At 49.5% G+C, this 15,635-nt stretch overlaps 2 protein-coding genes across 2 annotated transcripts; one reads left to right on the top strand and one right to left on the bottom strand.

Annotated features, from left to right (window-relative positions):
- The first annotated feature begins 40 nt into the window (after positions 1 to 40).
- Positions 41 to 4,766, top strand: LOC135828280 (uncharacterized). The gene is made up of 3 exons (XM_065340730.1): positions 41 to 230; positions 1,826 to 2,653; positions 3,812 to 4,766. Exons 1-3 carry the CDS (start codon positions 98 to 100, stop codon positions 4,138 to 4,140), a joined length of 1,290 nt encoding a protein of 429 aa, XP_065196802.1. The 5' UTR covers positions 41 to 97; the 3' UTR covers positions 4,141 to 4,766.
- A 452-nt stretch (positions 4,767 to 5,218) lies between these two features.
- LOC135828285 (uncharacterized) lies at positions 5,219 to 14,594 on the bottom strand. The gene is made up of 5 exons (XM_065340738.1): positions 13,971 to 14,594; positions 12,254 to 12,303; positions 10,657 to 10,857; positions 8,985 to 9,090; positions 5,219 to 6,695 (listed from the first exon to the last, which is right to left on the bottom strand). The coding sequence occupies exons 1-5, from the start codon at positions 13,993 to 13,995 to the stop codon at positions 6,283 to 6,285; spliced, it is 795 nt and encodes a 264-aa protein (XP_065196810.1). The 5' UTR covers positions 13,996 to 14,594; the 3' UTR covers positions 5,219 to 6,282.
- Between the last annotated feature and the right edge of the window lie 1,041 nt (positions 14,595 to 15,635).

Genomic DNA, 15,635 nt, shown 5'->3' with positions numbered 1-15,635 from the left:
TTTCGGATCGGTGGCCTGCTGTTGCAGAAGCTGTAAAGCGTGTTGCTGCTGCGATGCTTTGATTCTTGCAGCAGGGACACTGGACTTCGACTCGTTCATGAGCCAGGATAGCAGCATCACGGACGCCCCGACTAGTGAGCGCCATGGAGGAGACTTCATCGCAGGCAGCGGCGGCAGAGGCCATTCACATGCTGTACACATCGAGGGCAACGTACAGCTACGTGCTCAAGGTAAAATTAAAGGGGAAGTTAAGGCAAAAATCAAAATTTCACCACTTGTAGTCTTCGGGGTGCTGAGTCGAATGGTCTTGGTCCGAGAAAGCTGAGACGCTCCCTTCCTACTTGAATCCCAATCGAACTCGCGCACTTCCACCGAAACTGGGTGACTGCGCCCTACGAGATGGGGATTTGTATGCAAAATGTCACTAAAAGCGCCATTTCGTTCTTATAAAAGCACGGATGACCGCGATTGGCCCATATGTTGTAGTCTTTTGGACGCTGAGTCGACTGGTTTTGGTCCGAAAAGGCTGCGATGCAGCGTTCGCCCCTAATTCCCAATCGAACATGGTTGAACAAGCGGTCACGTGCTCCTGCGTACACCAGTCACCTGGTCACCGTGCCTGCAGGGTACAACTTACAGCCTGTTTTGACCTTTTTTGGGTGCAGTCCTGTCACTCGAGTTGAACCTTGGTGTGAAAGTTGTCGCCTGCTGGCGTGGTGACCAGGTGATTTTGGCACCCAGGAGCACGTGACCGCTTCTTCAACCATGTTCGATTGGGAATAAAGGAGGAACGCTGCATCGCAGCCTTTTCGGACCAAAACCAGTCGACTCAGCGTCCAAAAGACTACAACATATGGGCCAATCGCGGTCATCCGTGCTTTTATAAGAACGAAATGGCGCTTTTAGTGACATTTTGCATACAAATCCCCATCTCGTAGGGCGCAGTCACCCAGTTTCGGTGGAAGTGCGCGAGTTCGATTGGGATTCAAGTAGGAAGGGAGCGTCTCAGCTTTCTCGGACCAAGACCATTCGACTCAGCACCCCAAAGACTACAACTGGTGAAATTTTAATTTTTGCCTTAACTTCCCCTTTAACAGTCAAGCATGCTCCACGCAACCGTTCAAAAGATTACTAGTAGCAGGGCGACGTAAACAGATTGAAGACGAGTTGCAGAACCAGAAAACAGACAATATTTTTGTGTTTTGTACTCACCATAGCCTAGTGCATGACTGTGTATCCCTCTGCTCAAGCCAACCTGACCCCTTCCCCACCGCACTCACAGGCATCACAGTGATCACACTCACAGTGATCACACTCACAGGCATCACACTCACAGGCATCACACTCACAGTGATCACACTCACAGTGATCACACTCACAGGCATCACACTCACAGGCATCACACTCACAGTGATCACACTCACAGTGATCACACTCACAGGCATCACACTCACAGGCATCACACTCACAGGCATCACACTCACAGGCATCACACTCACAGCATGGGAACTAAGCACAGCACAGTGGGACTCTGATGAGATGTGACGCCCCATGGGCAGGCAGGAAAGTGTACCTGCGCATCCTACAATTTTACAGGAACCTGAGGTACTTTCAATAAACTGAGCATGCTTCAAACAATACGCCGGCTGCTAAGGAGTCTCCGTATACAAAACCAGGCATCTGAGATGTACGAGACCGGCTCTGCATTCAATTGTAGGATGCACTGTCAGCAAAGGTAGAAATCGACCTACGGCCACCAAATGGTTAATCACATCTCACAATCTTGTTCCGAATGCCTGTCCCTTGCGCTGTGTGTGTGTTCCAGGTGGAGGAAATCAATGCAGGCGGTGCTGTGCGGCAAGAGTTCAGAATTCCCGGTTCCAGTTCGCTCAAGCAGCTAGTCATCACGGGTGCGCGGCGGCGTCTGCTGAGGACGACGATGCCGGCGCAGCAGTTTCCGACTGGTCGAGCAACGACAGCGGCGACAGCTTTGATAGCTTTAGCAGCGTGGACAGCAGCAGTAGCGGCAGTACCAGCAGCAGCAATAGCGGCAGCAGAGGAGCGGGAGACGATGACGGGCACGATTCCGTTTTCGATTCCGGCTACAGCCACCAGCGGCAGCACTCGCGGGAATGCCAGGCGGAGGATGACCGGCACACACAGGCATGCCAGGTGGAGGACGGTGACTTCAGCAATGCCTCGCTGACGTGGCCACGACCGTCGTCAGACACCTGTACCAGCCTGGGCGACAGTGTGCCGGATCGCGGCACACCACTCGGCTATACAGCCTGTAACGAACACTTCATCCTGTCAGATAACAGCCGAAAAGTGAACGTCGACCCTGCGAGCAACAGCCACATAACCAATGCCTCTACAAAAAGCAGTCACACAGTCACCGTCCCTATCAGCAACGACCAGCATGCCCAGCTGCTGCACGTGCACCAAAACGGCCACCGAGAGCCACGCACCAAATCCCCAGCTTCAGCCCGGCTAGCTTCATCACAACAGGCCTGCGCAAGGAGAACGACAGCTCAGCAGTCCGTCCACAACCATTTGGATCCTCGGCAGCAGTGTGCTTCAAAGCCGAGCGCAAAGACTGCGGGAAGTCCCGAGCGGAACGGAAATAGCCTTCCGCCCACCAAGCCTCCGCAAAGTAAGTATTACACAAGGGATTTTCCCGTGTCTTAGCTGGCGCGTTACGCATTCAGCGAAACATGTGTACGACGACCGATCAGGGGACCTTCAGTCAAAATGTGGTCTCCGTTACCAGATGGTCTCCTTTTCCTTGCAGGGTCATTTGACTGGAAATAGCCTCCCTTGGTTCTGGTTTCAGTGGTCTTCTGGGACAGGCTGTCTGTCCCCTTATCGGGGTGATCGCCTTCTGGGACAGGCTGTCTGTCCCCTTATCGGGGTGATCGCCTTCACAGGTTTTAATGTACAGTGCAGAGCTTCGGCAGTGCTTTGTTTTCCCAAACACAATGATGTCAAAGTCTCCAGCTTGCTGTTGACTAGACACCATGCACAAAACTCAGGTGATTTGGTGAGAGAAGAAGCGCTCTTTGCCAGACCGTTGCAGCTTAGAGACCGCTGTGCGAGTAGGCGCATTTTCATTCATCGCCATTACCCCTGCTGCGTTTTACCTGCATCTCTCTACTATTCCAAGAGCACGAGGGACAACTCCTGACCTCAACAGCCCAGACCGAGAGGGATTTCCCCGCACTTGCTTTCCCGTGCTTGACAATAGAATAGCAGAACCAAAGTCTGTGTTCTGACGGTTGCCATGACAACTCTGTGAAGCGGCATATCCTAGGCCCACTGAGCACGTTGGGGTGTTGTCAGTCGGTTGATGCGTGGCCTAATATGAAGAAAACGACCTTCTGGGTTTACTCCTTGGCTGTGTCTGTGATCCTTGAGGGTAGTGGCGTTGCTACGGATGTGGAAAACTGGGTCTAGCCGAGTGTCACGCAAAGCGTTATAAACATTACGTCTGTGTGCTTGTGTTTTAGAAATACGTCACGTGTTTTCGTTATTTGAATTCGCTAAAACCAAACGGACAGAACTATCCCTTGTCACTGGATAGTTCTGTCCGTTTGGTTTTAGCGAATTCAAATAAAGAAAACAACAACGTGTCATACCCTTACCCCGCTGAGCACTCGTGGTGTTGTCCGATGCGCACCCTGGTCAAGGGAGAAGGCATTCTACTGCCTGTAATTCTGGTGAAGTAAAATAAAGTAACAACAACAACAACGAGAAGCCTAATATAACTGTCTTCTGTATTCGCTCTTCTCGTCTGTGTGTGCGTGTGCCGTAGAAATACCGCGTCACGTGTGCAACGCGGTGCCGACCGACCGCCACCTGATGCAGCTGGCCAAGTACGTGGGCGCCGACTGGCACGACCTGGCCGCGGTTCTGGACATCCCGCAGTACCGCATCGCCGCCATAGAGATCGACCACCGCACGGCCGAGGCGTGCGCGAGGGACGTGCTGATGAGCTGGCGGCGGCGCGTCGGCATCTTCGTGCCCAACCGCACGCTTATCAAGAGCATGCTGGAGTGCGCGGAGCTGGTGAGCGCCGTCGGGCACTACACGAACTACATCAATGAAATGCTCGGAGAAGAAAGGCGTAGGCGGACCTGCTAGAATCAAGAGATTTGATTTTTTTAAGTACGCTGATCAAGAGCATGCTGAAGTGTGACGAGCTGCTGAGCGCCGTCGGGCACTACGCGAATTACGTCAGCGAAAGGCTCAGAGGCTGAGGATGAGCTGCTGGAAATCATTCGGACGCAAGACGGTGATCACATCAATTTCAAACGAGATTCAGTAATCACATCACTTAATCCCCCCCCCCCAAAGGAAATCTAAAATCACCCACTACCGTGCAAGGGAAATATTATTTTCTCTGAAGCAGCGATTACAGCAATTTCATAAGAGACTCAGTAGTTACGTTAGTAAAACGCTCAGACACCGAGTCTGGCCTGCATGATGTAAATGAACAGTTTACGGAGTTGTTGCTGCTGTTGATTTTGCTACTCTTTCGTTTTCCCTCCCTTTACTTCTATTTATCGCCGTGGTTGGCAATCACGCACCCTCTTAACATTGGCCGGTGTTTCCACCGAGTCTTGAGATGTAACAACATCTAAATAAAATACACATTCATCCGCTGCCATATCATGCTTTTCTCTCTCAAACTGATACGACTTGATACAACTTGAAAATTCATCATTGCTAATCACGTGATTGTGCTATATCTGATGTTGAACTGACATTATAGTGAAACCTGTGTAAGACGACCGCTCAAGGGACCTTCAAAACGTGGTTTCTCTTACCAGGTGGTCTCTTTATCCAGGGTCATTTGACTGGAAATAGCATCTCTTGGTCCTGGTTGCAGTGGTCTTCTGCGACAGGTGGTCGCCGTACCCGTGTGGCCGTGCGATGCTCCTCGCACGAGAGATTAATTTTAAAATGACGTTTGCGCAGGGTGTCATTTCATCAATTCACACCTGTTTCCTTGAACTATTTTTGTACAGGACCAAACGGGGATTTCCCCACCACGAACGGGTCCAGGATACATGATATGTGTACAATGCGCATTGCATCATCAGAAATGAGGTCAAATAACTTGAAATTCTCTCGGGACAGCACCCATACATGCATAGTGGAGTTCCACACCCGTCCAGGGGGTTATGTACTCATGATTGGGAAGATGTCACACTTCGAGTGAACTTCAAAATCGGCACGGTTGGAGTGGGGCAAGCAGTGGGAAAGATCAAATGGAAAGAAATGCCAACTAAGCTCTTCAGCTGGACCAGCACAATCCGAGCCACAGCTAGTCGCCTCGACCTTCTAAGCTGCCATCAGTCAAGCTTGGATAATTATTATAACGTTAGATATGAAAAAGAATGAATTCGGCAAAACAATAGGTGACATGTTGCTGGCCAATATAACTCAACTGCCTTGATCCAGTCATATTGATTTGGTGAACGTAAATCCAAAATGATAGCCCTATAGTATTTTTTTAAAGTAACAGAAGGAGATAAAGAGGGGGAGGGGAGCTGAGATGAAACAACAGAACAAGATCTCATTCCCTGCCGTGCTTAAAACACAAATAACACAATGCAAAACTGGTGACGTGGTGAACGCCTGGGAAAAGACAACACACGACATCCAAAACCTGCAGCCTATGTGGAAATAATTACCGCACGTACAGCTAGTTGAGTTAGGCTGAAACACAATGTGGCGGCACTCAACTAAACCGAAATCAGATTTCCCACTGACCGGTTTCACCGGTTTCATATCGACCGTTTAAGTTTAAGACCTAACACAGATAGAAAGGGGTAAAGTAGTCCACTCACAGCCGGGGCTTACTAGTAATTGCCGTTTAAGCGAAAAACCGAGCCCCCGATTTGTCATACTTGGCAATATTATTCTATGTTGTTCTATAGAAAAGAAAAAGGACCAAGGAACTGCCAGTAATACCTGGCTCTCCATCCGAGTTCATCCTATGTTGTTCTCCACATGGTTTTCAGTAGGGCTGTGTTCTTGGTAAAAAAATATATAAAGAAGTAAGGAGGGGGTTATAACCGGGATCGACATATAACCAGTAACACATGGTGTAAATATATCGTGAAGGAGAGCAGCCAACATCACCATAGTAACCGAATGGCGGTGCGTGGATCCATGCAAGCACGGGGCATTGGAAGCAGGCAAACGCTCATTCCCACGCATGCGCGTACCTGTTTGCACCCACACAGCTCGAGAGTCGTCGAGAGCGGCGGCTCACGCTTAGCCCGCGCCACGGCCGTTCGATCGCCACCATTTCTGATGCACCTTCAGCACGTCCATCTGATGAAGCGTGGCCAGGAGAGCCTGCAAACAGCTCTCTGCGTAGGTGCACCCGCAGCCGTGTGTGACCACACGCTCCATGCCCGTGCGGGCAGACACGAAGAGAATCGTCAGGAACAGCGGCGCGTCGTCTTTGACCGTCTCGTGCACCTTGTGAAATTGACACGACACGTCGACGCTCTCGGCAAACGCCTGCAGTGTGTGAGGAGCGCCCGTCGCCGACAGAACAGCGGATAGCGGCGTGACGTGGTGCCCCTGCGACGTGTCGCGGAGGATCTCGTGCAGTCGCAGCACGTTCACGCGATCTCCATAGGGCTCCAGCATGGCGGAGTACGTCACGGGATTCGCGTCTCCTGCCACGTTCACACAATGCACACACACACACACATGCACGCATGCACAGACAGACACAGATGCATAATGCAGGCACTCACGCACGCACGCACGCACCCTTGACTCTTGTGACTCGAGTCTTGTAGATCTACCACACGACTAACGCAGCAGTACTAGAATGCCAGTGCGGGAGTAGTCATGTTCCGCGTGGGGTGAGTTTGTAGAGTACAGTCAACTTCGCGTATAACGACACTCGGCGGGGCATCAGAAAAGTGTCCTTATTTGCGAAGTGTCGAAATGCCCGCAGTCTCATTATAATTATGCATTACACTTGGATGGGACTTTGCTCTGGGCATGGAAATTCTGTAGCTATTCGCGAATTGTCGTTATATTCGCAGTCGTTATTAGCGAAGTTGACCGTACACTCTGCAGCTACCATGCACGCAGAGGCCAGCGTGCGGACAGAAAAAGTCCAACTCGGAAACGGCTAAAAGGCGGGAAAACCTCGAGATTCGCTGAGCTGAAAATCACAGGATGCGTAGTGTTTGTGAAACTGAATCGAATGGTCTTGGTCCGAAGGAGCTGCGACAAACGGTTCCCCCATCGAACAAGAATAAGGGCCATTTTTACGCAGATACAGTAAACCCTGTAATGGTGACCACTCGGATATGGCGACCACTCGACCATGGCGACCACTTTTCCTTGTCACGGACGCATTCACGTTCAAAACACCTCGGATAAGGCGACCACTCGCTCAACGCGACCGGCGACCACCCACCCGCGACCGCGTTGCACAGTGCTAGTCATGTAAATGTACGCATTGCATGGTGCACCAGGCATGGTGGATCTACACATCAGTGCAGGAAGTGTAGATGTACATGGTGCATGCACGACATTTGACAGGTATGAGGACCCCAGGCACATGAGTCGTGCTAGAGTAGCATAGGTGTGTGCACTGTGATGCACTGATCAAAATGATGTATCACATGTGGATATGGTCACGTGACCCACTGAACCTGGATAAGAAGACCACCTGGCCACGGCGACCACTTTTTCTCGTCCCTTGAGTGGTCACCTTAGACAGGCTTCACTGTAGATGGTGTGGCTACCTGGCTGCACGCTGTGACGTCATCACCTGCATCTGAGTGATGCGCGCTCGAATTCGCACATGTTCGATTGGGCGTATCTGACGAACCATAGACCGCAGCCTCATCGGACAAAGACCATTCGACTCGGCGCCCCAAACTCTACGGACCCTGATTTTGAAACTATTCTCTATTGCCGCAACATCCCGAGTACCGTGATTCCGCGCATATAAGCCCACAGGCCTATACCCGGATATAAGCCCACAGGCCTATACCCGGATATAAGCCCACCTCCATTTATAAGCCCGTGGGCTAATAAACAGACACAAATGAAACTCGCGTGTCAAGTAGAATTTTTCACAATTATGGACTCTTCTTACCATGGTACAGCAGGACAGTGCAGTGTACCAGTAGAGTATGGTAGACCCACTATGGCCACGGACTTGTACTTTTTCGTGAACCTTCAAAATGCGAATATTGGCCTATGGGCTAAAAAACGAACATCTTTTACTGGATATTTTATCCCCAAACTGCATTACTTCACACATAAGCCCATGGGCTTATATGCGCGGAATTACGGCATTGATCTATTTTCAATTTTTCATGTTGCTTTTTCAAACAAAATTGAGCATCACCGTGGCTGGTTAAAATCGCCGGCACCACATGTTTATTGACATTATGTCATTGTGATTGTGGAATAATACGGTAAAAGTCTGTAAATAAGTACTTGCACGTAGCGTGCACATCTACGTGAAAAATGACTTTTCCACCACACACACAAGTCAGGTCCGAAAGTTAGTTCGTGCCCGAAAGCCAGTACCCGCCCAAAGGTTAGTACGGGTGTGACCACTAAATTCGAAAGTACAAATATATATTTAAAAAAGTCACGGTTCGCATGGGACTCAGTTAGACTGTGTTGTCAGCATCCGTAGGAACACCGCCACCCTCTATGGGTCAAGGCGCAGATGCAGCTCCTACAGCGGTGGGAGGTGAGTAGATCAGCTAACCAGCAAAGTGGTCAAAACCGAAATTCCCTTTCGCTGCATTCATGCTTCCCTCATGCCAGGCCGCGAGTTCCCAAAACCTGTGGGTTGCAGCACGGCTGGAAAACATCCTTCCGGTTACAAGCAGAAAAGTGCGTACTTATCTACGGACCTTTACGGTAATGGCAAGAACATCCGTTGTCGGAGTGTGTCAAGGAAGGCAGCACCGCGGAAGACTTACCTTCGTCTTCTGCGACAGGATCACTGGTCCTCAATTGGCTTGCAAGCGACACGCTGATTCCATCCACCGTCGGCGTTTCCCGTACCAGCGGCCTGGCTGGGACGGGCTACGGGCGCGTCAGCGTGAGAATTCATGCAACAGTGACATGGTAACCAATAAGCACACACGCACGCACCCACACACAAACACATACACACACACACACACACACACACATACAAATACACACACAAACACATACACACACACACACACACACACACACACACATACATACACACACACACTCACACACATACACACACACACACACACACACAACACATACATACACACGCACACATACATACACACACGCACACATACGCACACTCAGGCACACAGACAGACAGACATACAGACAGGCATTCAGACCCATACACACACACACACACCATGTACCACCTTGTATCATGTATACGCCCTTCGCAAGAGCAGCACGCAAATCTGCAAATGCACTGGATGTGCACCCACAGATTTTCTCTTATAGCAACGATAGCGGACAAGATCTAAATGAGACAGATCAAGACTAGCGCCAATTCACACACACACACACACACACACACACACACACGCGCGTGTGTCGCGCGCGCGCGCCACACAGATCAGCAATGCACTGTTCGACACCTCACACAACCATAGATCAGCAATGCACTGTTCAACACCCTACACAACCATAGATCAGCAATGTACTGTTCAACACCCCACACAACCATAGATCAGCAATGTACTGTTCAACACCCTACACAACCATAGATGATATTGGGGCTCAAACGGTTAGTCCGATTAACCGGTTGCAGACCGGTTACGAAGAATTAACGGTTAACCGACAAAGATAACGGTTACGCAGTAACTTTTCAGTCAATTTTTCAAGTATCATGTCGTTGCAAAGTATGCACTTTCGCAGGCTGTCGCACGCGTACGCAATTTCTGGGCTGTCAACTCGGTCATATCTGGTCTCTTGGTGTGAGAGTATGTATGAATGAGCATGCAAGAGAATGTACATGTGTTTGCTGTACTGAATAGGGTACATTTCTTGAATTTTTTATAGTCAAATATACGGTTAAAAAAGAGTCCGCAGGATTCCCGTGGCTTATAGGTTATAACCGTTAAACCGACCGTTAGCTTAGCAGTTAACCGTTAGGGGTAAACCCGTGACCGTTTGAGCCCTAAATGATATAGATCAGCAATGCACTGTTCAACACCCCACACAACCATAAATCAGCAATGTACTGTTCAACACCCTACACAACCATAGAGCAGCAATGTACTGCTCAACACTGCACACAACCATAGATCAGCAATGCACTGTTCAACACCCCACACAACCATAGATCAGCAATGCACTGTTCAACACCCCACACACAACCATAGATCAGCAATGCACTGTTCAACACCCTACACAACCATAGATCAGCAATGCACTGTTCAACACCCCACACAACCATAGATCAGCAATGCACTGTTCAACACCCTACACAACCATAGATCAGCAATGCACTGTTCAACACCCCCCCCCCCCCCCCCCCCCCCCACACACACACACACGACCATACGGTGATTGCTGTGTGGGGTGTTTACGGCACAAATGACGTCATTGCGCAATGGGCTTATTGGTAGCAATGCGACTTACACATATGCTCCGTCGTCCGATCGGCGGGCTACGCTGCAGTTTGTCGTACAACCTCTCTGCGGCGGCCGCCTTGGCTACCTTCTTCTTGGACCCGTAGCCGTCGAAGGTGAAAGAGCTGTCAGTGTTGGGCAGGCTGACCCTGCATGTAAACTGCTGGTTGAACTCCGGGCCGCAGGAACCAAGATGCTTGTACTCCGCTAGCTGGACAGGACCAAGGGCAGAGACGATCATTGTTCAGGCGTGACCTCAGGAAAACAGCTTACGCTAGGAAAAGGGGGCCATGAGCAACACTGCACTATACTTTACAGGGGGCGTCGGACACGCTACGGTCACTATGGTAACCCGGATCACTCTGTCACAGGTACACCGTCCCGGCAATCTACTGTATTGTTAAGTCAACAAATATTCGGCTCATGTTTATTTTCGCCTATTTTCGGCCAGGTTATGTTAGGCCGAAAATGTGTTGTGGCCGAAATTTCGTTTTGCGAGTTTCAGTGTGACAGTGTATACAGGTGGCAGCAGTACAGGCCGAAGATTTGATGCGGCCGAAATGGGTTTTAGCCCTGGGAGGCCGAAATTTGAATGGGCCGAAAATTTGCCGCCTTACAGAGTGAATACCGACACAAGTTACATTATCTGATTTGGGCTCTAAATTTCAAAACATTTCAGAGGAGATATGGGCAAGCTACACTTCAGGTGGCTGACCGTACCACCCGAAAATGCTTTCCGACATCCCTGCTGAATACAGGCTCCACCCTGCAATGGTGGTATGTCACTCTACTACGGCATTTATTCCCACAAATTCATCAACGCCAATGGAGTCTGTGAGTGCTGAGAACAGTGCATTGCTTTTGTTGTTCAAGTAAGGGGCCGTCCAAGGTTACCAATAGTATTTTCAAAACGGAAGTTTTAGTTTGGGGGTGGGTGGGTTCGAAGGAGCTCGTTTTGAAAATAATTACTGAATGCAGATGGAGTATGCCCAGTTACTTCTGGGTGTCGAAAATTGGTATCAATTGACATCAATATTTTATTTTATTTTTTTAGCTTTTCTGAGTTCTTAATACTTTTATTGGAATTCGTTTTACCTGCATGAAAGATAGGTGGGTGGATGGGTGCTGAAAAATACTAAAACTTTTCGGTTTGCAAAAACTATTGGTAACCCCACCCCGGACGGCCTCTAAAGAGGAAGGACCAATATGTCACGAGTAATGACTGACCGTCACCAAGGTAACGAGAGAATGTGCAGCCAGATAGTGCGACGACAAGGCACAGCACGGACAGGGGTACGGAGACGTTCAATAACCTGACACCTAGTTCCAACATCTGACAGGGGCGTCTTAAGGTATTTTAGTGTGGTACGGTCAGCCAAGAAGTACAAGTTACTCGGGAGGGGGGGGGGGGCTGAGCCGAATTTTGGAAATTTAGAGCCCAAATCAGTGCATTTTATTGATTCTGGGGGTACTCGGGGTAAATAGTGGTACGGTCAATACCGTAGTGACCGTACCGTGAGCGACGACCCTGCCTGAGCTTTAGCTTTTGTTGTTGTTTTTGTAGCTACAACTTACAAGCCAGCAGAGTACATAACGCCATCACTCACCTCCAAGCCGTGCTGTTGACAGTATTCTTGCACAGCACCAATGTAGTTATCTAGGCCGTAAAGAACAGCACGCCGTACATGTACACACACACACACACACACACACACGCCAACATACACACACACACACACACACACACACATGTGAGCGCACACACGCATGCACACACACACACACACACACACACACACACACACACACACACACACACACACATGCACACACACACACACACACGCATATACACACACACACACACATACATGCGCACACACTCGCACACACACACGCCCACATGCGCGCGCGCGCACACACACACACACACACACACACACACACACACACACAGGCATGTGCACACACGGGCACACACTCACGCACACGCACACATACACACACAAACACACACACACACATGCACACATACACACAAAACCACACATACACACCAACACACACACGGCAACACACACGCACGCACACATCAACACACACACACGCACGCACGCACGCACACACACACACACACACACACACACACACACACGCCCCACGTGCGCGCGCAAACCTGTCATATTCCGGGGCACGGCAGCAGCGTTCACTCAATCCACCATAAGGGGCCAGTGAAAAGTATGATTATGCAACTTGAACAATGTGGAAAATAGGCATCAGCATGGGCACTATATGTAGAGGACAGTGGACCTGCCCTTGTCCGAGCAGGCTGCTTCTGGCCATTCATTGCCCATAGCTAGAAATGGGACGGGTTTGCATCTAAGATGCCCGTCACCTTTTTGCGGGGCAAGTTACCCAATGCTTGGCAGGTACAACCCGTTATAGTACATTTATGAATATGACCTCACAAAGTTCATTACTTTTTATGCAGAGCTGGTATCACAGTGTGGACGGGTGTAGTGGACTTACCCCGCAAAACCTAACTTCGTGAAACGGATGCCCGTAACTCGGACCATACCGTAATGGCGTGCAAGTACAGACCGTTTATACCGATACTCTTTTCGCGGCCGTTTTCCGTTGAAAAGCCGATTCATGTGACCCTAGAGGGGTCATGAAGGTGCCCAGTGGACAGGAGCGCCTAGATCTGGGGACCTCTACTGCAACGGGTATCTCTGTGCTGTATTGACCAGCCCATCTTCAGCTCAGGGGCGGGGGGGGGGGGGGGGAGGGGCATGCTCAGCTGGCAGGGCAGGTCCGTACCACACGGTATGACCAGTACCACCATGGTCATACTACTTTTCGTCCAGGATGGTCTGCCCAGAACACCGCCTGTAGAGCGTTAAAACGTGCCTTGTTGGCCAAAAATCCGATTTTTTCCCCGGGGTATACCCCGCACCCCACCCCCCCCACCCCCTCCCAGTTGTACCTCCCCTTACTGCACTGTGGCGCCCCTGCTGCCGGAGCATGCTCAGTCCGGACGACAATGTTCAGCTGGCTGGGGACCATCTACAGATATTTAACCGGACCAGTAAGTCGGAAAGGATGAGCAGCAACTAAGCACCCAGGTGACCTTAGTACGAGCGATACGACGAATTCAAGAATGCACCGCACCGATTCTGTGTATAATAATATTCGCGGGATCCGCGCTAGCATCACTTGAATGTTCAGAAACACACAAGCTATAGCCTTCGCTTCCGCAGGCCACCACTATGCCTTTTCACCTCTGTGTATTGCGTAACTATTAATTATTCATTACATACTTACTGTTCGACGGTAACGCTGAAGCCATCTTTTAAACTTCCAATCGTCACTATCCCGTGGGTTGGGATGCCCACAAAATTGATATAGGAGGACACTAGCGGTTGGCTGCTACCATACGCGTCTTCGCCTGGACCAGTCAGCGTTCTGTACAACAGCGCTAGCGGGCTAGGACATCTGGCCAAACGAAGCCTGCAACTGCAACTCGACTGCTGGACTAAAGTCTAAAGACAGCGGCAGTGAGTATGCGACGGATCGCCTGGTCAGGCCACGTATCGCCTTGGCTATCCCTTCCCAAGTAGGCTTTACCCATCCGCCACTGGTCGTAGATTTCACAGCTTATCGTAGCTGCTGATGCCGAGGCTATTTGCTGACAAAATTCTGCATTGGAATATTTCTACGGCTTTCGTACCGACAATCGAACCGAGTCAGTCCTGAGATTTTATTCAGTATCTTCACTCAGTTCCACAAACTGCAGGAACCTGTTTCGCTTCAGCCCTCATCCAGTGCACCACCACGCAGCAGCCTGTGCTTGAAACTAACTTGGCAAGACTGTACTGGGCCAATCGGCAACGGAGACGAACTAGTTCAACGACGTGCCAAATGAAAAAAAATGGAAATGTTTCGGTCGTGAGTCGATCTTCAAGTTCAAGTCGTAGTAGACCTACGAGTCTACTGAAGCCACTGACGTTTTGTGTTTGCTGCACGAACGAAAGTCGAAACTGTGAAAGCTGGCCGGCTGGGGCGCCAGGCCGGGTAGTTTGATAGGGGAATCCCCTCTTCTCCATGGTCGCGTCGCGGACTCGCGGTCGACACCAGAGCGCGCGACACTCGTCGACATCGATGTACATTATAGCAATAAAAACTGCTTTATGGCAGCTTTCTAAAAAAAGTTATTGTGTTCTAGTCCTGGGTCCGGCATAGGCTATAGAAAATTTATAAAATTGCTTCCAAACTGGCTCCGTCTAAAAAGTAAGAAATTAACGAAATGTGATTGCCGAAAATTAAAATTTCACACAAAACCTCACAATAATCACAACACTTGACAATCAAATACTGCTTTCAACACTTGTTGACACTGTACTTGTACTGCACCAACATGCATGCATGGGAAAGAGGATCACGAAGGGAAAAGGTCTTGTTCTAGCTTTTCATCCTGTGTGTGATTATTGTGAGGTTTTGTGTGAAATTTTAATTTTCGGCAATCACATTTCGTTAATTTCTTACTTTTTAGACGGAGCCAGTTTGGAAGCAATTTTATAAATTTTCTATAGCCTATGCCGGACCCAGGACTAGAACACAATAACTTTTTTTAGAAAGCTGCCATAAAGCAGTTTTTATTGCTATAATTTCTTTTGTTTTTTTCTGTCACCAATCAATGGAATGCCCTTATGTAAATGATGGCCTTCACATCATATCAATACCGTATTATACGCATTGATGTGCAAGCCTTTTCTTGCAGAAAATGGCACCAGCATAATGCATGTTCTTCTGCTGGGGAAACATGTGGTTAGTGGTGGTGATACTTTTTTTATACGCAGGTCATTCTGTGCATGTTGCAGAATTTCATGACTTGTCATAAAATTGTCTTGCCTTTCAGATATTTCAGATTTCCCCACCCTCGATAAGATTTACTTGAGAAATGTAGCCAGGTGCGTGTCGCAGATGTTT

The sequence above is a fragment of the Sycon ciliatum genome, chromosome 12 (genome assembly GCF_964019385.1).
Source record: "Sycon ciliatum chromosome 12, ocSycCili1.1, whole genome shotgun sequence".
NCBI classification, from domain to species: Eukaryota; Metazoa; Porifera; class Calcarea; order Leucosolenida; family Sycettidae; genus Sycon; species Sycon ciliatum.
Note: the sequence above shows the minus strand (reverse complement) of the source record. Positions and strands in the feature narration are given on the sequence as shown.